At 44.1% G+C, this 25085-nt stretch overlaps 2 protein-coding genes across 3 annotated transcripts; both read left to right on the forward strand.

Moving 5' to 3' along the window:
* The first annotated feature begins 2294 nt into the window (after window positions 1–2294).
* Window positions 2295–9350, forward strand: CCR2 (C-C motif chemokine receptor 2). The gene is made up of 2 exons (XM_009445351.4): window positions 2295–2595; window positions 5896–9350. Exon 2 carries the CDS (start codon window positions 5947–5949, stop codon window positions 7027–7029), a length of 1083 nt encoding a protein of 360 aa, XP_009443626.1. The 5' UTR covers window positions 2295–2595; window positions 5896–5946; the 3' UTR covers window positions 7030–9350.
* A 10369-nt stretch (window positions 9351–19719) lies between these two features.
* On the forward strand, window positions 19720–25080 carry CCR5 (C-C motif chemokine receptor 5). 2 transcript variants are annotated; one of them, XM_063805076.1, is made up of 2 exons: window positions 19720–19769; window positions 21669–25080. In XM_063805076.1, exon 2 carries the CDS (start codon window positions 21680–21682, stop codon window positions 22736–22738), a length of 1059 nt encoding a protein of 352 aa, XP_063661146.1. In that variant the 5' UTR covers window positions 19720–19769; window positions 21669–21679; the 3' UTR covers window positions 22739–25080. The 2 variants fall into 2 exon arrangements, with proteins under 2 accessions (XP_063661146.1, NP_001009046.1); NM_001009046.1 differs by lacking the exon at window positions 19720–19769 and having other exon boundaries at window positions 21680–22738.
* The last annotated feature ends 5 nt before the right edge of the window (window positions 25081–25085 follow it).

Genomic DNA, 25085 nt, shown 5'->3' on the forward strand with positions numbered 1-25085 from the left:
ACCTCACCATCCCTGTTGCTTCTTTTAAGCCTGCTCACCCCTCCAAAAATATTTTCATTCTATACTGTCTCTTCAAAATCTCAGCGGAGGGTGCCCTCTGTTATCCTGCCCTCTGTGTCAGTATAAGCCAAAGGTTTGAATCCTGGCTCTGCAACTATCTACCTCTGTGCCTCTCCTTGTTTATGAAATTACAGGGCTGCAGACAAAGATCACAATGTGAAGACAAAATTGGAGAGCCGTCCTAATCAGCCAGAGCAAAATTTCTGGCTCTTGCTCTTCCCCATCCTGGGTTGAATCATAGGAACAGGTGGCAAGATGCCAGGGTCAGGAGATTCCAGAAGTGGCAGCAAGCTCAGTGTTACCAGGTCAGGGAAGACCTGTCTTATTATTGAAATCTCAGAGATATGCTCCAATTCCGGCCCAGAGACACATTGAGAGACAACTGGGGAACTTGCTATGTTCCTGAACAGGCAATGAGCTGTCTTCCAAGAAAAAACCTGAGACCCTTCAAGTCTCAGGTCTTACTTAGCACATATACCAGGTCTTACACAGGACACATGGTTACAACTGACTGAAATCTGGGCTGGGTGTAGGAGCTCACACCTGTAATCCCAGCCCTTCAGGAGGCTGAGGCAGGCAGATTGCCTGAGCCCAGGAGTTCGAGACCAGCCCGGGCAACATGACAAAACCCCATCTCTACAAAAAATAGTCAGGCATGGTGGCATGCACCTGTAGTCTCAGCTACTTGGGAGGCTGAGATGAGAGGATTGCTTGAGGTTGAGACTGCAGTGAAGCATGATCGTGCCACCGCACTCCGGCCTAGGCAACAGAGCAAGATCTTGTCGCAAAAGAAAGCAAAAACACAACATAACACAACAACAACAACAACAAAAAAGCCAACTTCTTGAAATCTGGAAAGGACACCTGGACTGCCCTGAGCATTTGATTGTTGTTGGCTCTAGCAGTGGATGCATCCTTCAACCTCTGGCACTCTGCAGGGCTCAGACTGTTCTGTTCTGTTTGTTACCTGTGGAGTGCCTGCCAGACCCTGCTCTAGCTGCTTTAGATCCATTTACCCTCATAGACCCCCAGTCTTGTTATTCATATTTCATATTTGGGAAATGGAAACTTAGAAACTTGCCAAGTCCACAGCATGAGATCCTGCCTCCAGTGTCTGCTGGATTCCAGAAAGTGCCAGGGGCCAACTTAGATGACACCATGTTCTCTGCACAATCTTAGGAATGCTCCTAGTCTGATGTCCCCATTGCAAAATTTACATTATCTTTTAACAAAACGTCTTTCCAAGGAGGGGCATTTAAAATAACTGAGGTTCTTCTTGCTAAGGACGTTCCTGACACAAGAGATAATTTAGCATTTCCTTTTCATTAGAAAGTTTGAAATCCTGTAATTTGTGACAATGTGGATGAACCTAGAGGATGTTAAGTGAAATAAGCCACACACAGATAGACAAATACCACGTGATCTCACTCTTATGTGGAATTTTTTTTTAAATAAGTTGCTTAGCCGGGCATGATGGCACACACCTGTAATCCTAGCTACTCAGGAGGCTGAGGTGGGAGGATGGCTTGAACTCAGAAGGTGGAGGTTGCAGTGAGCTGAGACTGTGCCAGTGCACTCCGGTCTGGGTGACAGACTGACACCCAATTTCAAAAAAAAAAAAAGTTGCTATCTTAGAAACAGACAGTAGAGCAGTGGTTACCAGAGACTGGGGAGGAAAGAGAGGAGGTGAGAATGAGCAGCAGTTGATCAACGGGTACAAAGTGACCATGAGATAGGAGAAACAAGTGCTGGTGCTCTGCTCCAAGTAGGGTGACGGTAGTTAATAATGAATTCTGTATATATAAATAGCTAGAAGAGAGGGTTTTCAATATCATTATTATTTCAAAAGAAATGATAAATGTTTCAGAGGATGGATATGTAATTACCCTGATTTGATCATTGCACAATGTATACATGTAGCAAAAATCACATTGTGTCCCATAAATATATACAATTATTATGTGAATTAAATAAAAAAAAAAATTTAAAGTCTTATCTAAATGAAATTTCTAACCAGATTCTGAATCCATGATACCACTGAAACCAGCACACATGATCGCAGTAAAACCTCATTATACTTCCTCCACTATCACCAACACCCTTTATTCTCTGGAACATGAAACATTCTGTTGTGCTCATATCATGCAAATTATCACTAGTAGGAGAGCAGAGAGTGGAAGTGTTCCAGGTATAAAGACCCACAAGATAAAGAAGCTCAGAGTCATTAGAAACAGGAGCAGATGTACAGGGTTTGCCTGACTCACACTCAAGGTTGCATAAGCAAGATTTCAAAATTAATCCTATTCTGGAGACCTCAACCCAATGTACAATGTTCCTGACTGGAAAAGAAGAACTATATTTTTCTGATTTTTTTTTTCAAATCTTTACCATTAGTTGCCCTGTATCTCCGCCTTCACTTTCTGCAGGAAACTTTATTTCCTACTTCTGCATACCAAGTTTCTACCTCTAGATCTGTTTGGTTCAGTTGCTGAGAAGCCTGACATACCAGGACTGCCTGAGACAAGCCACAAGCTGGTGAGTTGTAGGCATTTTTTCCATTACTTTCTGATTCATAGGCTCAACGCACCTCAAAGCTGGAAATGCCGGGTCTGGGTACACCCTGGGGAACTGCAAAGCCTGCACACTTGGGGGGAATGATCAAGATGAGAGGCAGGGGTGGGGATGGCATGTGCACCAGGAGATGTTAGAGAAACCCTGAGGAAGAGCAGGGTGCAGCAGCTGATGGGGGAGAGTGGGCAGCAAGCGAGGCCAGGACAGCCACTCTGCTCAGTCACCTGTCCACACACCCAGGGGCTCACTCTGCCCCTCTGAGCACCCAAGGACGTTAAAGAGCTGGAACTGTTAGTCTAAATATAGGACCATCCAAGCTCTGAACCAAAATGTGTCCCTTGCCTCAACTCAGGAGATCCACAGAGGCAGAAGTAAGGAATTTATTTTCTGAAAGATACATTTCTATCAGTTCTGGGTGACATGTTCTGACACTTGAAATGACACCTAGGACAGCACATTTCAGGCATCTTGCTCATTGTTCACTGTAGTAGAAGCTACATGCTAGCCAGTTGTAAAAATGAAATTAAGTAATGTGTGCACAGCATTTAACATAGCATCTGAGCTTCAGGAGCACTCAATTAATGACCACAGTTGTGATTCTTTAGGCAGATGCATTTTTTTCCAACTTTGATCAGAGGTCTTATTTAGCTTCTCCAGATTTCAAGAATCTGGCTCAGTGATATGAAATACAAGACTTGTGAAAAGTGTCAATTGCAAGAGAAATGGAAGGATAAAGTATACAGGTGGGTGGAAAAGAAATTCACAGTCACTGCCAGAAAAAAAATTCTTGAGAATCAAGTCCTGATGATGTTAGGGCTTATAGTTCTTATTATAAAGAGTTTTATGTACTCATTCAGTGAACATTTATTGGTGCCTCCTTTAGCCAGGTACTATCATAAGAGCTGAAAATAGAAGCATAATCCAGTCCTTGATCTTGAGGAACATGCTGTGTGTAGCAGATAACATAATAAGTGCTTATCTAGATGCATGCAGTGTTATGTGACAAGAGTAATATGACAGAGGATACAGATTAGGCTTCACAGAGAAGGGGGATTTGAGCAGGAGGTATTGAAGGGTGAATAGAAGCTCACCAATCATTTTGGGCAGAGGGGCAAGGACCTGCAAAACCACTGAAGCATGAAGGAAATGGTGAGTTTAGGGAAAATGAAGAGAAGATGGCTGTGGCTGAAGCACAGGATTTGGGATTGGAGAAGGGACTGGAGGTGAGGCTGAGAAGAGGCAAACTCAGAAAAGATGTTGTGCTGGGCAGTCTGGACATTATCTTTGAAGCCCACCACATATAAGTCATAGGGCTACTGGAGGTTTTAAGCTAAGAGTGACTATTCAATTTCAACTTAAGAGAAGATAGGTGGAGAGGGAACATGGCTTGAGATGAGCCATGAGCAAAGGAAAGACTACAACAAAGCCAGGAGTGAGGAGTATGTGAAGCAAGAAAGTGACAGTTGAAAGCAGTGCAGAGGGGATGAATCTGAGAGGCATCTATGAGGTGGAACTCAAATGACATGATAATAATACAGGGCATTTCTCTGTGTCAGATGCTGTCCTAAGTCCTTACTCCATTGATCTTCACAGCAACTCAGCATAGTTAATATTTTATGCATAAAGAAATCGGCACTTGAAGGAGTAATTGGCCCCAGATTACACTGCCTATAAGGATTCGAATCCAGGTTTGTTTGGCTCCAAAAACTGGCTCCTAATTTTCAGAAGGAGAAGCGACCCAGGGCAATGCCCAATTTTGCTTCTTAGGCAATGGAGGAATCCACAATCGGGAGGAGTTTTCAGGAGTGCCCCATTTGGGGTGGGTTGAATTTGAGGTCCCTGCATGATACCCACTTTGCTCACTTCAGTGCCTAAAACTGAGTATGGTTCATAGTAGGTGTTCAATAAGTGTTGATGCAGTGAATACATGCATGGAGAGATATGCAGCAGGCAATGGGAAATTCAAATCTAAGGCTTAGGGGAAAGCTGGAGCTTGAAGACAGAGCTTTAGAAAACAGTAGCATAGAAGGGAGTAGGAACCATGAGTTTAGACAATACAATTCAGGAAGAACTTTGTAGCAAGGATAAAGAGGCAAAAAATTAAAGAGGTGAGAGCTAAGTATGGTGCCTGGGGAATCTTAAGGTGTGGGCACGGGGAGGAGATGCCAGCAAAGAACATGAATAAAAAGCGGTAGCACAGCCCCTCCCATCTGGAAGCCAAAAAGAATTGTAAATGGAGGAAGTTAGCAGAAGGATCAAATACTTGAAGAGGGTGGAATTGGAATAAAACCAGGGCATTTGAAAAATTGAGTTGTCACTGCAATCTTAACAAGAGAAGTTTTGGCAGGATGATGGAGGCAGAAAGCTGAGAGAATCATCAGTTAGAACGTTTTTGACTTCAGAGAACAGAAAATGCAGTTCATAATGGCTTTAAAACAGGGGCTTGTTTTTCTCCCAGCAATTTGAGAGGCCAAGGCGGGTGCATCAGGAGGTCAAGAGACCGAGACCATCGTGGCCAACATGGTGAAACCCCATCTCTACTAAAAATACAAAATTAGCGGGGCATGGTGGTGCATGCCTATAGTCCCATCTACTCAGGAGGCTGAGGCAGGAGAATCGCTTGAACCCAGGAGGTGGAGGTTGCAGTGAGCTGAGATCATGGCCACTGCACTATAGCCTGGAGACACAGCGAGACTCCGTCTCCAAAAAAAAAAAAAAAAAAGAAGGCAGAAGGTGAGTAGTTCAAGGGTGGGTTTAGGACTCAGTGATATTAGGATTCTGCCTGGCTTCTCATGGTTCTCTAGGTCTTCCATTCATGGCACCATGCCCTCACTAGGCATGCTGCCAGAGCAGGAGGGGCAGATGGAGGGTTCTCTTGTGTCTGTCTTATCAGGGAAGAAGAGCTTTCTCAGAAGCGCCCAGCAGACTCCCTTTTCATATTATGGTCCAGCAATGAGTCACAGACCTATGCACCACCTGCAAAGGAGCCAGAGAAAACAAACGCCCAGCGCTTTTAGCCTGAAAATGAGAATCTGGCTTGCTGGGGAAGACAAAGGGTGTCGGAAAATGGCTGTTGGGTAAATCATTGATGTCTGCCACTAGGAATGAAAGGCAAATCAGGAACTGGCACACATGCTTTCAGGGAGATGGCTGCAAGGGAGAGGCCAAAGACTGGGAAGTTGCTTATGTGGTGCCAGACTATTTGGAAGATCATGGATTGTGGTGTTTGTGTTGTGTGGTCATCATTTTGTTCTTTGTTTACAGAGCAGAGAAAGTGGATTGAACAAGGAGGCATTTCCCCAGTACATCCACAACATGCTGTCCACATCTCGTTCTCGGTTTATCAGAAATACCAACGAGAGCGGTGAAGAAGTCACCACCTTTTTTGATTATGATTACGGTGCTCCCTGTCATAAATTTGACGTGAAGCAAATCGGGGCCCAACTCCTGCCTCCGCTGTACTCGCTGGTGTTCATCTTTGGTTTTGTGGGCAACATGCTGGTTGTCCTCATCTTAATAAACTGCAAAAAGCTGAAGTGCTTGACTGACATTTACCTGCTCAATCTGGCCATCTCTGATCTGCTTTTTCTTATTACTCTCCCATTGTGGGCTCACTCTGCTGCAAATGAGTGGGTCTTTGGGAATGCAATGTGCAAATTATTCACAGGGCTGTATCACATCGGTTATTTTGGCGGAATCTTCTTCATCATCCTCCTGACAATCGATAGATACCTGGCTATTGTCCATGCTGTGTTTGCTTTAAAAGCCAGGACGGTCACCTTTGGGGTGGTGACAAGTGTGATCACCTGGTTGGTGGCTGTGTTTGCTTCTGTCCCAGGAATCATCTTTACTAAATGCCAGAAAGAAGATTCTGTTTATGTCTGTGGCCCTTATTTTCCACGAGGATGGAATAATTTCCACACAATAATGAGGAACATTTTGGGGCTGGTCCTGCCACTGCTCATCATGGTCATCTGCTACTCGGGAATCCTGAAAACCCTGCTTCGGTGTCGAAACGAGAAGAAGAGGCATAGGGCAGTGAGAGTCATCTTCACCATCATGATTGTTTACTTTCTCTTCTGGACTCCCTATAACATTGTCATTCTCCTGAACACCTTCCAGGAATTCTTCGGCCTGAGTAACTGTGAAAGCACCAGTCAACTGGACCAAGCCACGCAGGTGACAGAGACTCTTGGGATGACTCACTGCTGCATCAATCCCATCATCTATGCCTTCGTTGGGGAGAAGTTCAGAAGGTATCTCTCGGTGTTTTTCCGAAAGCACATCACCAAGCGCTTCTGTAAACAATGTCCAGTTTTCTACAGGGAGACAGCGGATGGAGTGACTTCAACAAACACGCCTTCCACTGGGGAGCAGGAAGTCTCGGCTGGTTTATAAAACGAGGAGCAGTTTGATTGTTGTTTATAAAGGGAGATAACAATCTGTATATAACAACAAACTTCAAGGGTTTGTTGAACAACAGAAACCTGTAAAGCAGGTGCCCAGGAACCTCAGGGCTGTGTGTACTAATACAGACTATGTCACTCAATGCATATCCAACATGTGCTCAGGGAATAATCCAGAAAAACTGTGGGTAGAGACTTTGACTCTCCAGAAAGCTCATCTCAGCTCCTGAAAAATGCCTCATTACCTTGTGCTAATCCTCTTTTTCTAGTCTTCATAATTTCTTCACTCAATCTCTGATTCTGTCAATGTCTTGAAATCAAGGGCCAGCTGGAGGTGAAGAAGAGAATGTGACAGGCACAGATGAATGGGAGTGAGGGATAGTGGGGTCAGGGCTGAGAGGAGAAGAAGGGAGACATGAGCATGGCTGAGCCTGGACAAAGACAAAGGTGAGCAAAGGGCTCACACATTCAGCCAGGAGATAATACTGGTCCTTAGCCCCATCTGCCACGTGTATTTAACCTTGAAGGGTTCACCAGGTCAGGGAGAGTTTGGGAACTGCAATAACCTGGGAGTTTTGGTCGAGTCCGATGATTCTCTTTTGCATAAGTGCATGACATATTTTTGCTTTATTACAGTTTATCTATGGCACCCATGCACCCTACATTTGAAATCTATGAAATATCACGCTCCATTGTTCAGATGCTTCTTAGGCCACATCCCCCTGTCTAAAAATTCAGAAAATTTTTGTTTATAAAAGATGCATTATCTATGATATGCTAATATATGTATATGCAATATATATATAGGCTCTTGCTTGATCTCTCCAGGAGGTAGTGATTATGAGAAGGGGGTGGAGAATGATGAGTTCCTTCACCAGGAGCAAAGGACGGGGATCGTGTGTAACCACTGCAGAACTATTTCCGGAATCAACTAAGTGGAGAGCCAGGAAGGCTGCATCAGAACCCAGTAAAGCTTCTTGTCTGGATCTGAGCTGGTTTGTTTTGTGCTTGCTTTTCCCTGCCTTGCCACTCCCCTCGCTCTTCTCTTTTCCCCCACAGCCTTTTTCACATAGCTCTTGGCTGTAGGATTGCCCCACTCCAAAAACCAGTGTGTGGAGGTCCAGGAGCGAGACCAGGAAAGAATGTGAAAGTGACTACACAAGGACTCCTCGATGGTCGTGGAAAAGGAAAGTCAATTGGCAGAGCCCCTGAAGCCAGTCTTCAGGACAGAGAAGGAGCCTAGAGACAGAAATGACAGATCTCTGCTTTGGAAATCACACATCTGGCTTCACAGATGTGTGATTCACAGTGTGAATCTTGGTGTCTACGTTACCAGGCAGGAAGGCTGAGAGGAGAGAGACTCCAGCTGGGTTGGAAAACGGTATTTTCCAAACTACCTTCCAGTTCCTCATTTTTGAATATAGGCATAGAGTTCAGACTTTTTTTAAATAGTAAAAATAAAATTAAAGCTGAAAACTGCAACTTGTAAATGTGGTAAAGTGTTAGTTTGAGTTACTATCATGTCAAACGTGAAAATGCTGTATTAGTCACAGAGATAATTCTAGCTTTGAGCTTAAGAATTTTGAGCAGGTGGTATGTTTGGGAGACTGCTGAGTCAACCCAATAGTTGTTGATTGGCAGGAGTTGGAAGTGTGTGATCTGTGGGCACATTAGCCTATGTGCATGCAGCATCTAAGTAATGATGTCGTTTGAATCACAGTATACGCTCCATCGCTGTCATCTCAGCTGGATCTCCATTCTCTCAGGCTTGCTGCCAAAAGCCTTTTGTGTTTTGCTTTGTATCATTATGAAGTCATACGTTTAATCACATTCGAGTGTTTCAGTGCTTCGCAGATGTCCTTGTTGATGCTCATATTGTTCCCTATTTGGCCAGTGGGAGCTCCTAAATCAAGTTGGCTTCTAATCAAAGCTTTTAAACCCTATTGGTAAAGAATGGAAGGTGGAGAAGCTCCCTGAAGTAAGCAAAGACTTTCCTCTTAGTCGAGCCAAGTTAAGAATGTTCTTATGTTGCCCAGTGTGTTTCTGATCTGATGCAAGCAAGAAACACTGGGCTTCTAGAACCAGGCAACTTGGGAACTAGACTCCCAAGCTGGACTATGGCTCTACTTTCAGGCCACATGGCTAAAGAAGGTTTCAGAAAGAAGTGGGGACAGAGCAGAACTTTCACCTTCATATATTTGTATGATCCTAATAAATGCATAAAATGTTAAGTTGATGGTGATGAAATGTAAATACTGTTTTTAACAACTATGATTTGGAAAATAAATCAATGCTATAACTATGTTGATAAAAGATTTAAAAACAACTGGCTGTTTTTTTACACTGTGGTGTGGAAGATTGTGTTTTGTTCACAACTTTTCACTTCTTCCCCTGTGTGATTACACACACCTGCCCTTGTGGTGTGACTTGCAGTGCACCCTACAGGCCACACACCCCACGCCCTCCACCACTGGCTCTGCTGCTGGAATGTGAGCAGAAGTGACATCTGCCTCATTCAAGCAGAGCCTCTTGCTCAGCCACAGGAAGGCCCATTCCAGATCACACCCCTCAGCCTGTGCGCCCTGGTGAATGAGAAGACACAGGGAGCTGCAGCCACATATAACATGAGCAAGAAGTCTGTGTTTGCTGTGATAAGCCACTGAGTTTTAGGGGTTGTTTGTTAAGAAGCACAAAAACCGATTAAGACGTGTGGTATATAGTGACTTCATATATAGAATCTGGAAAACTATCCATTTATTTTCAATCATGGAATTCAATATGACAAGCATCCCGGAGGGTCTACCTATGCCAGACTGGGTTGGAAACAGAAAGACAGATGTTAATGCCAGTGTCCTTTACACCTCCAAGGCCAGGGCCAGCTGCGGAGTGGGAGGGGTAGAGAAGGTCCTGTGCACAGTCACAGTGCGCTGTGCAGAGCAGGAACAGAGGCATCTGTGAAAAGTGCTGAGAGCCTGGAGGACAGAGTGACTAATGCAACGACAGTCTTGCATCATAGGAATAACAGCCACAGCAGGATTTTATTGCTGCCAAAGAAACTGCCATTTAAAAATTGCCAGCCATCCGGGAGCCTGAGGCAGGAGAACGGCATGAATCCAGGAGGCGGAGCTTGCAGTGAGCTGAGATCGGGCCACTGCACTCCAGCCTGGGCAACAGAGCCAGACTCCATCTCAAAAAAAAAAAAAAAAAAATTGCCAGCCATCTCTCTTTCTAAAGTGGAATCCTCAAGTCTCCTTTATTCTGGGGACATTTGAGTAGGCTGTTCGAGTTAAGCAGGTGGAAGATGATGATCCCTCATCATCATTCTGAGGGATGAGTGTCTGAAGACTTTTTGGTAAGGAAGGGTCTTGACATAGCCCACCCCATGCCACCTCCCTTGATCTGTGATATCCCCAGCAGCTGGGGAGGTTGGAGCATTTTGCAAAGAGGCCCCGAAGCCTCCAGAAAGTAAACCTTCAAGAGCCCACCCTTCCTTCCTCTTTTGTTTTTGCTCGTTATGAAAACTTCCCTGACAAATTGAAAAGGCTTCAGGTGAGATTAGCCCGCAGGAAAAACCACCAAGGGCCACCCAGAGGGGCCACACTGTGACAGAAGGAGTATGGGCTGGTGAGCTGACCTCTGGAAGACAGTGCATGAATTGAGGGGAAGAGATTGGTTCCAGGCATGGGAGGAATGAGGCTGGAAATTTCTTCAGACATTGCCGCTTCGGCACTCTGTGTGTGTGTGTGTGTGTGTGTGTGTGTGTGTGTGTGTGTGTAAACAGATTCCTGTAATGCAAGGTCCGGCCTTGGCAGCCCCAGCCTGGAGCCACAGTGAGATGTGAGCCGAGGGTTATGCTGGGAAAAACCTCTCCCTCCCAGCACCTGAAAGGCTCTGCAGGCCCAGCAGCTCAGCAAGCAAGGGTAAGGGCATGGACTAACATCTTATTTCATACTATCCCTTATAACACATCCTAATGTAATCAGCTCACAATATGAAATTATTTCATTTCTCTCCAGTCATTGTTTCAATGGGCCCTTAGGGTCGACTGGATTCTGGAGGGCCCTGCCTAGAGGAGGGGGTGCATTCTGTCCCTATGTCCCCTCCTGCTCCATCCTCCACAGCACATGCCTAGTGGTCTACCTTGTGGGGAATTCTTGTACCTCCCTCTTTAGGCATGGACTAGCATTGAGAAGTGGGAGAGGAGTGTTAGGAAAAAGGGCAAATATAGACATACCTTGTCTTATTGTGCTTTACAGATATTGTTTTTTGTTGTTGTTGTTGTTGTTTACAAATTGAAAGTTTGTGGCAACCCTGCCTCGAGCAAGTCTATTGGTGCTGTTTTTCCAACAGCATGTGCTTGTTTTACATCTCTGTGTCACATTTTGGTAATTCTCCCAATATTTCAAACTTTGTCATTATTTCTATATCTGTTATGGTAATCTGTGATCAGTGATCTTTGATGTCACTATTGTAGTTGTTTGGGGCACCACGAAGTGCACCCATGTAAGATGGCAAACAATCAATAAATGTTGTGTGTGTTCTGACTGCTCCACGGACTGCCTGTTCCTGAGACACAATAATATATATATAACAATTTTATATATATATATATTTAAACAATTATATATATATATATTTATATATATTTTGAGGCAGAGTCGCACTCTGATTGCCCAGGCTGGAGTGCAATGATGTGATTTCAGCTCACTGCAACCTCTGCCTCCCTGGGCTCAGGTGATTCTCCCACTTCAGCCTCCCAAGCTGGGACTACAAATGTGCACCATCACACCCGGCTAATTTTTTTTTGTATTTTTAGGAGAGACAGGGTTTTGCCATGTTGCCCAGGCTGGCCTTGAACTCCTAGACTCAAACAATCCACCTGCCTCAGCTTCCCAAAGGGCTGGGATTACAGGCATGAGCCACTGTGCCCAGCCCAAGACACAATAATATTGAAATTAAGCCAGTTAATAACCCTACAATGGCCTCTAAGTGTTCAAGTGAAAGGAAAAGTCCCACGTCTCTCACTTTAAATCAAAATCTAGAAATGATTAAGCTTAATAAGGAGGACATATTGAAAGTCAAGGCCAAAAGCTCACCTCTTGCACCAGTTAGCCAAATTGCGACTTCACAGGAAAAGTTCTTGAAGGATATTTAAGCTCTACTCCAGGGAACACGCAAATGAAGAGAAAACAAAGCAGCCATATTGCTAATATGGAGAAAGTTTGAGTGGTCTGGAGAAAAGATCCAACCAGCCACAACATTTCCTAAAGTCAAAGCCTAATCCAGAGCAAGACTCTAACTCTCTTCAATGCTATGAAGGTGGTGAGAGGTGAGGAAGCTGCAGAAGAAAAGTTTGAAGCTAGCGGAGGTTGGTTTGTGAGGTTTAATGAAAGACAACATCTCCATAAGATAAAAATGCAAGATGAAGCAGCAAGTGCAAAGGGAGAAGCTGTGGCAAGTTATCCAGAAAATCTAGATAAGATAATTGATGAAAGTGTCTACACTAAACAACAGATTTTCAGTGTAGACAAAACAGTCTTATTTTGGAAGAAGATGCCATCCAGGACTTTCACAGCTAGAGAGGAGATGTCAAGGCAAGCTGCAAAGCTCCACGGGACAGGCTGACTCTCTTTTTAGAGGTGAATGCAGCTGATGACTTTAAGTTGAAGTAAATGTTCATTTACTATTTTGTAAATCCTGGGGTCATTAAGAATTATGCAAAATCGGCCGGGCGCGGTGGCTCACGCCTGTAATCCCAGCACTTTGGGAGGCCGAGGCGGGCGGATCACGAGGTCAGGAGATCGAGACCATCCTGGCTAACACGGTGAAACCCCGTCTCTACTAAAAATACAAAAAATTAGCCGGGCGTGGTAGCGGGCGCCTGTAGTCCCAGCTACTCGGGAGGCTGAGGCAGGAGAATGGCGTGAACCCGGGAGGCGGAGCTTGCAGTGAGCCGAGATCGCGCCACTGCACTCCAGCCTGGGCGACAGAGCGAGACTCCGTCTCAAAAAAAAAAAAAAAAAAAAAAAAGAATTATGCAAAATCTACTTTATCTGTGCTCCATAAATGGAACAATAAAGCCTGGATGACAACACATCTGTTTACAGCATGGTTTACTGAATATTTCAAGCCCACTATTGAGAACTATTGCCCAGAAAAAAAGATTCCTTTCAAAATATTACTGCTCTGCACCATGTCGATCAAGAGCTGTGTTGGAGATGTACGAGAATATTCATGTTGTTTTCATCCCTGCTAACACAAACATCCATTCTGCAGTCCATGGACCAAGACTTTCAAGTCTTATTAAGAAATATATTTCATAAGGCTATTAAGAAATAGCTATATATATATATATATAGCCTTATATAGTTTATATAGCTACCATTGATAGTGATTCCATTGACGGATCTGAGCAAAGCAAATTGAAAATCTTCTGGAAAGCAGTCATTATTCTAGATGCCATTAGGAACATTTGTAATTCATGGGAGGAGGTCAAAATACCAACATTAACAGGAGTGTGAAAGACATTGATTCCAACCCCCATAGATGACTTTCAGGGGTTCACATCTTCAGTGGAGGAAGTCGCTGTAGATGTGGTGGAAATAGCAAGAGAACTAGAACTAGAAGTGGAGCCTGAAGTTGTGACTGAATTGCTGCACTCTCATGATCAAACTTGAACAGATGAAGAGTTGCTTCTTACAGATGAGCAGTGAAAGCGGTCTCTTGAGATGGAATCTCCTCCTGGTGAAGATGCTGTGAACATGGTTAAAATGACAACAATCGATTTAGAATATTACATAAATTTAGTTAATAAAGCAGTGGCAGGGTTTGAGAAGATTGGCTCCAATTTTGAAAGAAGTGGGTAAAATGCTATCAAATAGCATCACATGGTATGGAGAAATCTTTTGTGAAGGGAAGAGTCGACCAAGGTGGCAAATTGCATTGTCATCTTATTTTAAGAAATTGCCACAGCCACCCCCAGCTTTAGCAACCACCACCCTGATCAGTAAGCAGCCATCAACATCAAAACAAGACCGCCATCCTCTTCAGCAAAAACACCATGACTTGCTGAAGGCTCAGATGATGGTTAGCATTTTTAGCAACACAATATTTTTAATTAAGGTATGCACATTGGTTTTTTTGACATAATACTATTGCACACTTAATAGACTACAGTATAGGGTAAACACAACTTTTATATGCACTGGGAAACCAAAAAAGTTATTTTTGTGATATTTGCTTTATTGTGGTGGTCTGAAGCTGAGCTCACAATCTCACCAAGGTGTGCCTGAACCTCTTTAGCTAACTGGCTACTGCCACAGTCCACTCTGTGTTGGTCAAGATGCCCCAGAGTGGCAGGCACACTGTGTGGTCACATCCAAGGGCCTAGAGATGGTGGGGGCTCCATATGGATCTAGACATGTGGGATCTCTCTTTGATTTGACTTCTTCCAACCCACCATTTTCTGGGTGCTGGGCTCATCTCACCCAGAAAGTAGGACCCAATGTGACAGTTCCTGCCCAGTTCCCTCCTGTGGTAGCCACTTAACCCAGGGGCACTCTTGATCCTTGCAGCCTCACTTACACACCCTATCTCTACCCCTATCACCTCTCTCCAATCCCCACTCCCCCTGCTCAGCTTGTCTGCTGACCAGTGGGGGCCCCACCCATGCTGGCCTCTCCTTTTGCAAGTCCCCATTCCTCATATGGTTTCTTCAGAGCCCCTTTCTTTGGCTTTGAGGAGAGGTGCCCTCACTCGCTTCCCCACCAATCCTGCCCACTTCTACAGTCCATTCATTATCCTAATTGCCTCCGTATACAGACTGGAGTGAGAGGAGTTGATGTGATGGGTGTGGATACAGGGCTGGTGCTGTCATCTTCTAGTAAGCCCTGGGAGAGGTGTCTGAGCCCAGGTGTCAGTGGTTTTCTTTGGAACTGTGAGTGCGTAACACTTCTTTGCCTTCAGCCTTAGGCCATAATTGCTAGTTCTGGGACAACCAGAAAAGTCCTACATAATCTCGTGTTATGTGCAGAGCTGAGTATAGAGCTCCAGGTATGATCTGACTCACTTAAGATCACAGTGAGTCTATTGTATTGTTGAACTGTTAGCTTAGACATCTGTTACTGTACCTACATGGCACTAGCCTCACGCCTAGACACCGATCTGAAAGAAATCCCCTAAATGCATAGAGAAGACTTCTCAGCTGAGCTAAGGGGCTCCCACCAGGTTTGAGCCTATCTAATGAATCCATGAGGTAGACAGCCTGCACGTGTCCACTTGGTTTGATGAATTGCACAAATCCCTGTGGGGGATGTGGTCCATGGCCTGGGAAGTGGGTTACCCTGGGAAAGGTCTACAGGACAGAGGCAGGGATGGAGACAACAGCATGGTGAGTTCCCAACCCACCCACGATGATAGGTGTCTGAGGCAGAAGGTAAAGAGGCTGTCACCTGGTGGGTGTCATAAGACTCAAGTGTCATTGCTGAGGCACGTGGGTAACAAAGCTTGGCACTGGATGGGGGTGGATTCTTCCTATTTCTGTGAGGATCAGGGGGACTCCCTGGCTCTCCTGGTAAAGGTAGCTCTGGGGACAGGAAGAGTGTACTTCTTGACAGGGATGTCAGAGCACTGATGGTGACAATCAGTGTGACACTGCTCACATGACTGAACAACGGGAAGAGCCCGACTGTGTACTGAACAACAGGAAGAGCCCGACTGTCTAATGACGGAGCTCTGTTAAATATAGTTAAGGCTATCTTGTTGAATGAATGAAGCCAGACAGGAAAGAGGACAGTATCTGTAATCCATTTATAGAAGTTAAAGACAGGCTCATTTAATCTCTGTGAAGACAGAGTGGCCCTTACCTCTGGGTGGAGCAAAAGGCACCTTCTGAAGTGATAGGGATGTTCCTTATCATCTTGATCCAGAGTGATAGTTACATGCATGTACGCATATCAAAACTCACCAAGCTGTACCACTAAGTGTGTTCTTCCTCAATAAAAATAATAAAGTACCACTAAGTGTGTTCTTCCTCAATAAAAATAATAAAGAACTACACTTATAAAGAATTTTTTAATAATATAGGAAAATGTCTACACTATAATCTTTAGCTAAAAAAAAAACAAAAAAGAAGCCGCCTACAGAATGGTATATGCATGAGAACAATTAATCGAAAAGTGCATGGGAAAAGTTGGGATTGAAACATCATGTTTTAAAAGACATTGTTTTGATACTGTGAGAATGTACCTAAGTTTTTCCTTTTTTCTGTTTTTCCCAATTTTATACAATGAGCATGTGTTGGTTTTATAATTAGACATTTTGTTTGTTTGGTTTGGTTTTGAGACACAGCTTGCTGTCACCCAGGTTGGAGTGCAATGGCCCAATCTTGGTTCACTGCAACCTCCATCTCCTGGGTTCAAGAGATTCTCCCACTTCAGCCTCCTGAGTAGCTGGGACTATAGGGGCGCACCACCACATCCAGCTAATTTTGTGTATTTTTAGTAGAGATGGGGTTTCACCATGCTGGTCAGGTTGGTCTCAAACTCCTGACCTCAAGTTATCCACTCGCCTTGGCTTCCCAAAGTGCTGGGATTACAGGCATGAGCCACCGCGCCTGGCCTAGACATTTGTTTTAAAAATAAAAGATTCATTTGCTCTTTTTACAGCCCGTCTCACTGTTGACTGATATTGACCAGGAGTCAACTCAGGCCCCAGGGATTTTCACAACAGCTGCTGTATGGCAGGGTTTCTGCTCACTGTGCTCATGTAGTTGGCCCTTGCACCCAAAGTGAATAATTAACATTCTCCCCATCCTGTTGATGATGCTCTGAAAATATGGTCCAGAAATGGTGTGAGCAAGGAGACAGCAAAGCAATGCTTGGAACATAGGTGCAGTGACTAGACATGGAGCAGCTGTTTAAAGACAAAAAGGCCCCAAAAAGGAGGGATGGCACGAAACACCCTCCAATATGGGCATGGAGTCTAGAGTGACAAAGTGATCAAAAGTTCATTTCCTATGGGGTGTCCGAATGTACTTAATAATAAAAAGAGAACAAGAGCCGTGCAAACTGAGAGGGACAAAGTAGAAAGAGTAGCAGACACCAAGCAACTAAGTCACAGCATGATAAGCTGCTAGTTTGTTGTCATTATTGTATCCGGAACAACATTTCATTTAAATGCTGAAGAATTTCCCATGGGTCCCCACTTTCTTGTGAATCCTTGGGCTGAACCCCCCTGTCCTGAGTGGTTACTAGAACACACCTCTGGACCAGAAACACAAAAGTGGAGTAACACACACTGCAAAGCGTGCTTCCTTGTTTCAGCCTGTGAATCCTCACCTTGTTTCCCATCTAGCCTGTATTTTTCAAACCAACTTGGCCATAGAATCATGTAGTATTTAGGGTGGAAGCTGCCCCAGGTCTAGCACGTCATTTAACAGATGAGGAAATGGAAGCTTGGGCAGTGGAAGTGTCTTGCCAAGGTCACACAGCAAGTCCGCAGCACAGCGTGTGTGACTCTGAGCCTGCTCCGCTAGCCCACATTGCCCTCTGGGGGTGAGTATGTCTTCACATCCTCCAATACCCTAACAACAGACACACAGAACATGGCAAAGCCTCAGCTCTGCATGGTGAAAGTAAGAACCAGCAATTGCCACAAACAGAAATACAGTGTTGGTCCGGCAGCCTCCAGGAGTTCTGCACAAGTGGATTACCAGTGAATACAAGGCTATCTATCTTTCGAAAAACCAAAGTTGTATTTATGCTATCTATTTTCTATAAAATTTTACATTAATTTATTTGTTACCTATTTTTGAACTCTTTCAAAAGCACACTTTATATTTCCCTGCTTAAACAGTCCCCCGAGGGTGGGTGCCCAAAAGGCTCTACACTTGTTATCATTCCCTCTCCACCACAGGCGTATTGAGTAAGTTTGTATTTGGGTTTTTTTAAAACCTCCACTCTACAGTTAAGAAAACTAAGGCACAGAGCTTCAATAATTTGGTCAGAGCCAAGTAGCAGTAATGAAGCTGGAGGTTAAACCCAGCAGCATGACTGCAGTTCTTAATCAATGCCTTTTGAATTGCACATATGGGATGAACTAGAACATTTTCTCGAAGATTCGCTGTCCTTGTTATGATTATGTTACTGAGCTCTGTTGTAGCACAGACACATGTCCCTATATGGGGCGGGGGTGGGGGTGTCTTGATCGCTGGGCTATTTCTATACTGTTCTGGCTTTTCCCAAGCAGTCATTTCTTTCTATTCTCCAAGCACCAGCAATTAGCTTTACCTTTTCAGCTTCTAGTTTGCTGAAACTAATCTGCTATAGACAGAGACTCCGGTGAACCAATTTTATTAGGATTTGATCAAATAAACTCTCTCTGACAAAGGACTGCTGAAAGAGTAACTAAGAGTTTGATGTTTACTGAGTGCATAGTATGTGCTAGATGCTGGCCGTGGATGCCTCATAGAATCCTCCCAACAACTCATGAAATGACTACTGTCATTCAGCCCAATACCCAGATGAGAAAGCTGAGGGTAAGACAGGTTTCAAGCTTGGCAGTCTGACTACAGAGGCCACTGGCTTAGCCCCTGGGTTAGTCTGCCTCTGTAGGATTGGGGGCACGTAATTTTGCTGTTTGGGGTCTCCTTTGCCTTCTTAGAGATCACAAGCCAAAGCTTTTTATTCTAGAGCCAAGGTCACGGAAGCCCAGAGGGCATCTTGTGGCTCGGGAGTAGCTCTCTGCTGTCTTCTCAGCTCTGCTGACAATACTTGAGATTTTCAGATGTCACCGACCACCAAGAGAGCTTGATATGACTGTATATAGTACAGTCATAAAGAACCTGAACTTGACCATATACTTATGTCATGTGGAAAATTTCTCATAGCTCCAGATAGATTATATCTGGAGTGAAGAATCCTGCCACCTATGTGTCTGGCATAGTGTGAGTCCTCATAAATGCTTACTGGTTTGAAGGGCAACAAAATAGTGAACAGAGTGAAAATCCCCACTAAGATCCTGGGTCCAGAAAAAGATGGGAAACCTGTTTAGCTCCCGTGAGCCCATAGTTAAAACTCTTTAGACAACAGGTTGTTTCCGTTTACAGAGAACAATAATATTGGGTGGTGAGCATCTGTGTGGGGGTTGGGGTGGGATAGGGGATACGGGGAGAGTGGAGAAAAAGGGGGCACAGGGTTAATGTGAAGTCCAGGATCCCCCTCTACATTTAAAGTTGGTTTAAGTTGGCTTTAATTAATAGCAACTCTTAAGATAATCAGAATTTTCTTAACCTTTTAGCCTTACTGTTGAAAAGCCCTGTGATCTTGTACAAATCATTGGCTTCTTGGATAGTAATTTCTTTTACTAAAATGTGGGCTTTTGACTAGATGAATGTAAATGTTCTTCTAGCTCTGATATCCTTTATTCTTTATATTTTCTAACGGATTCTGTGTAGAGGGATGAGCAGAGAACAAAAACAAAATAATCCAGTGAGAAAAGCCCATAAATAAACTTTCAGACCAGAGATCTATTCTCTAGCTTATTTTAAGCTCAACTTAAAAAGAAGAACTGTTCTCTGATTCTTTTTGCCTTCGATACACTTAATGATTTAACTCCACCCTCCTTCAAAAGAAACAGCATTTCCTACTTTTATACTGTCTATATGATTGATTTGCACAGCTCATCTGGCCAGAAGAGCTGAGACATCCGTTCCCCTACAAGAAACTCTCCCCGGTAAGTAACCTCTCAGCTGCTTGGCCTGTTAGTTAGCTTCTGAGATGAGTAAAAGACTTTACAGGAAACCCATAGAAGACATTTGGCAAACACCAAGTGCTCATACAATTATCTTAAAATATAATCTTTAAGATAAGGAAAGGGTCAGAGTTTGGGATGAGTTTCAGACGGTTATAACATCAAAGATACAAAACATGATTGTGAGTGAAAGACTTTAAAGGGAGCAATAGTATTTTAATAACTAACAATCCTTACCTCTCAAAAGAAAGATTTGCAGAGAGATGAGTCTTAGCTGAAATCTTGAAATCTTATCTTCTGCTAAGGAGAACTAAACCCTCTCCAGTGAGATGCCTTCTGAATATGTGCCCACAAGAAGTTGTGTCTAAGTCTGGTTCTCTTTTTTCTTTTTCCTCCAGACAAGAGGGAAGCCTAAAAATGGCCAAAATTAATATTAAATTACAAACGCCAAATAAAATTTTCCTCTAATATATCAGTTTCATGGCACAGTTAGTATATAATTCTTTATGGTTCAAAATTAAAAATGAGCTTTTCTAGGGGCTTCTCTCAGCTGCCTAGTCTAAGGTGCAGGGAGTTTGAGACTCACAGGGTTTAATAAGAGAAAATTCTCAGCTGGAGCAGCTGAACTTAAACAGACTAGGCAAGACAGCTGGTTATAAGACTAAACTACCCAGAATGCATGATATTCATCTGTGGTGGCAGACGAAACATTTTTTATTTTATTATTTCTTGGGTATGTATGACAACTCTTAATTGTGGCAACTCAGAAACTACAAACACAAACTTCACAGAAAATGTGAGGATTTTACAATTGGCTGTTGGCATCTATGACCTTCCCTGGGGACTTGGGCACCCGGCCATTTCACTCTGACTACATCATGTCACCAAACATCTGATGGTCTTGCCTTTTAATTCTCTTTTCGAGGACTGAGAGGGAGGGTAGCATGGTAGTTAAGAGTGCAGGCTTCCCGCATTCAAAATCGGTTGCTTACTAGCTGTGTGGCTTTGAGCAAGTTACTCACCCTCTCTGTGCTTCAAGGTCCTTGTCTGCAAAATGTGAAAAATATTTCCTGCCTCATAAGGTTGCCCTAAGGATTAAATGAATGAATGGGTATGATGCTTAGAACAGTGATTGGCATCCAGTATGTGCCCTCGAGGCCTCTTAATTATTACTGGCTTGCTCATAGTGCATGTTCTTTGTGGGCTAACTCTAGCGTCAATAAAAATGTTAAGACTGAGTTGCAGCCGGGCATGGTGGCTCATGCCTGTAATCCCAGCATTCTAGGAGGCTGAGGCAGGAGGATCGCTTGAGCCCAGGAGTTCGAGACCAGCCTGGGCAACATAGTGTGATATTGTATCTATAAAAATAAACAAAATTAGTTGGGCGTGGTGGCGCCTGTAGTCCCCAGCCACTTGGAGGGGTGAGGTGAGAGGATTGCTTGAGCCCGGGATGGTCCAGGCTGCAGTGAGCCATGATCATGCCACTGCACTCCAGCCTGGGCGACAGAGTGAGACCCTGTCTCACAACAACAACAACAAAAAGGCTGAGCTGCACCATGCTTGACCCAGTTTCTTAAAATTGTTATCAAGGCTTCATTCACTCCATGGTGCTATAGAGCACAAGATTTTATTTGGTGAGATGGTGCTTTCACGAATTCCCCCCAACAGAGCCAAGCTCTCCATCTAGTGGGCAGGGAAGCTAGCAGCAAACCTTCCCTTCACTACAAAACTTCATTGCTTGGCCAAAAAGGGAGTTAATTCAATGTAGACATCTATGTATGCAATTAAAAACCTATTGATGTATAAAACAGTTTGCATTCATGGAGGGCCACTAAATACATTCTAGGACTTTGTAAAAGATCACTTTTTATTTATTCACAGGGTGGAACAAGATGGATTATCAAGTGTCAAGTCCAATCTATGACATCGATTATTATACATCGGAGCCCTGCCAAAAAATCAATGTGAAGCAAATTGCAGCCCGCCTCCTGCCTCCGCTCTACTCACTGGTGTTCATCTTTGGTTTTGTGGGCAACATGCTGGTCATCCTCATCCTGATAAACTGCAAAAGGCTGAAGAGCATGACTGATATCTACCTGCTCAACCTGGCCATCTCTGACCTGTTTTTCCTTCTTACTGTCCCCTTCTGGGCTCACTATGCTGCTGCCCAGTGGGACTTTGGAAATACAATGTGTCAACTCTTGACAGGGCTCTATTTTATAGGCTTCTTCTCTGGAATCTTCTTCATCATCCTCCTGACAATCGATAGGTACCTGGCTATCGTCCATGCTGTGTTTGCTTTAAAAGCCAGGACGGTCACCTTTGGGGTGGTGACAAGTGTGATCACTTGGGTGGTGGCTGTGTTTGCGTCTCTCCCAGGAATCATCTTTACCAGATCTCAAAAAGAAGGTCTTCATTACACCTGCAGCTCTCATTTTCCGTACAGTCAGTATCAATTCTGGAAGAATTTCCAGACATTAAAGATAGTCATCTTGGGGCTGGTCCTGCCGCTGCTTGTCATGGTCATCTGCTACTCAGGAATCCTAAAAACTCTGCTTCGGTGTCGAAATGAGAAGAAGAGGCACAGGGCTGTGAGGCTTATCTTCACCATCATGATTGTTTATTTTCTCTTCTGGGCTCCCTACAACATTGTCCTTCTCCTGAACACCTTCCAGGAATTCTTTGGCCTGAATAATTGCAGTAGCTCTAACAGGTTGGACCAAGCTATGCAGGTGACAGAGACTCTTGGGATGACGCACTGCTGCATCAACCCCATCATCTATGCCTTTGTCGGGGAGAAGTTCAGAAACTACCTCTTAGTCTTCTTCCAAAAGCACATTGCCAAACGCTTCTGCAAATGCTGTTCTATTTTCCAGCAAGAGGCTCCCGAGCGAGCAAGCTCAGTTTACACCCGATCCACTGGGGAGCAGGAAATATCTGTGGGCTTGTGACCCGGACTCAAGTGGGCTGGTGACCCAGTCAGAGTTGTGCACATGGCTTAGTTTTCATACACAGCCTGGGCTGGGGGTGGGGTGGGAGAGGTCTTTTTTAAAAGGAAGTTACTGTTATAGAGGGTCTAAGATTCATCCATTTATTTGGCATCTGTTTAAAGTAGATTAGATCTTTTAAGCCCATCAATTATAGAAAGCCGAATCAAAATATGTTGATGAAAAATAGCAACCTTTTTATCTCCCCTTCACATGCATCAAGTTATTGACAAACTCTCCCTTCACTCCGAAAGTTCCTTATGTATATTTAAAAGAAAGCCTCAGAGAATTGCTGATTCTTGAGTTTAGTGATCTGAACAGAAATACCAAAATTATTTCAGAAATGTACAACTTTTTACCTAGTACAAGGCAACATATAGGTTGTAAATGTGTTTAAAACAGGTCTTTGTCTTGCTATGGGGAGAAAAGACATGAATATGATTAGTTAAGAAATGACACTTTTCGTGTGTGATTTCCCCTCCAAGGTATGGTTACTAAGTTTCACTGACTTAGAACCAGGCGAGAGACTTGTGGCCTGGGAGAGCTGGGGAAGCTTCTTAAATGAGAAGGAATTTGAGTTGGATCATCTATTGCTGGCAAAGACAGAAGCCTCACTGCAAACACTGCATGGGCAAGCTTGGCTGTAGAAGGAGACAGAGCTGGTTGGGAAGACCTGGGGAGGAAGGACAAGGCTAGATCATGAAGAACCTTGACGGCATTGCTCCGTCTAAGTCATGAGCTGAGCAGGGAGATCCTGGTTGGTGTTGCAGAAGGTTTACTCTGTGGCCAAAGGAGGGTCAGGAAGGATGAGCATTTAGGGCAAGGAGACCACCGACAGCCCTCAGGTCAGGGTGAGGATGGCCTCTGCTAAGCTCAAGGCGTGAGGATGGGAAGGAGGGAGGTATTCGTGAGGATGGGAAGGAGGGAGGTATTCGTGAGGATGGGAAGGAGGGAGGTATTTGTGAGGATGGGAAGGAGGGAGGTATTCGTGAGGATGGGAAGGAGGAAGGTATTCGTGAGGATGGGAAGGAGGGAGGTATTCGTGCAGCATATGAGGATGCAGAGTCAGCAGAACTGGGGTGGATTTGGGTTGGAAGTGAGGGTCAGAGAAGAGTCAGAGAGAATCCCTAGGCTTCAAGCAGATTGGAGAAACCCTTGAAAAGACATCAAGCACGGAAGGAGGAGGAGGAGGTTTAGGTCAAGAAGAAGACGGATTGGTGTAAAAGGATGGGTCTGGTTTGCAAAGCTTGAACACAGTCTCACCCAGACTCCAGGCTGTCTTTCACTGAATGCTTCTGACTTCAGAGATTTCCTTCCCATCCCCGCTCAAATACTGAGGGGTCTCCAGGAGGAGACTAGATTTATGAATACAAGAGGTATGAGGTCTAGGAACATACTTCAGCTCACACATGAGATCTAGGTGAGGATTGATTACCTAGTAGTCATTTCATGGGTTGTTGGGAGGATTCTATGAGGCAACCACAGGCAGCATTTAGCACATACTACACATTCAATAAGCATCAAACTCTTAGTTACTCATTCAGGGATAGCACTAAGCAAAGCATTGAGCAAAGGGGTCCCATAGAGGTGAGGGAAGCCTGAAAAACTAAGATGCTGCCTGCCCAGTGCACACAAGTGTAGGTATCATTTTCTGCATTTAACCATCAATAGGCAAAGGGGGGAAGGGACATATTCATTTCGAAATAAGCTGCCTTGAGCCTTAAAACCCACAAAAGTACAATTTACCAGCCTCCGTATTTCAGACTGAATGGGGGTGGGTGGGGGGGCGCCTTAGGTACTTATTCCAGATGCCTTCTCCAGACAAACCAGAAGCAACAGAAAAAGTCGTCTCTCCCTCCCTTTGAAATGAATATACCCCTTAGTGTTTGGGTATATTCATTTCAAAGGGAGAGAGAGAGGTTTTTTTCTGTTGTTTCTCATATGATTGTGCACATACTTGAGACTGTTTTGAATTTGGGGGATGGCTAAAACCATCATAGTACAGGTAAGGTGAGGGAATAGAAAGTGGTGAGAACTACTCAGGGAATGAAGGTGTCAGAATAATAAGAGGTGCTACTGACTTTCTCAGCCTCTGAATATGAACGGTGAGCATTGTGGCTGTCAGCAGGAAGCAATGAAGGGAAATGTCTTTCCTTTTGCTCTTAAGTTGTGGAGAGTGCAAGAGTAGCATAGGACCCTACCCTCTGGGCCAAGTCAAAGACATTCTGACATCTTAGTATTTGCATATTCTTATGTATGTGAAAGTTACAAATTGCTTGAAAGAAAATATGCATCTAATAAAAAACACCTT

This window comes from Pan troglodytes, chromosome 2, assembly GCF_028858775.2.
Source record: "Pan troglodytes isolate AG18354 chromosome 2, NHGRI_mPanTro3-v2.0_pri, whole genome shotgun sequence".
In the NCBI taxonomy this organism is placed as follows: Eukaryota; Metazoa; Chordata; class Mammalia; order Primates; family Hominidae; genus Pan; species Pan troglodytes.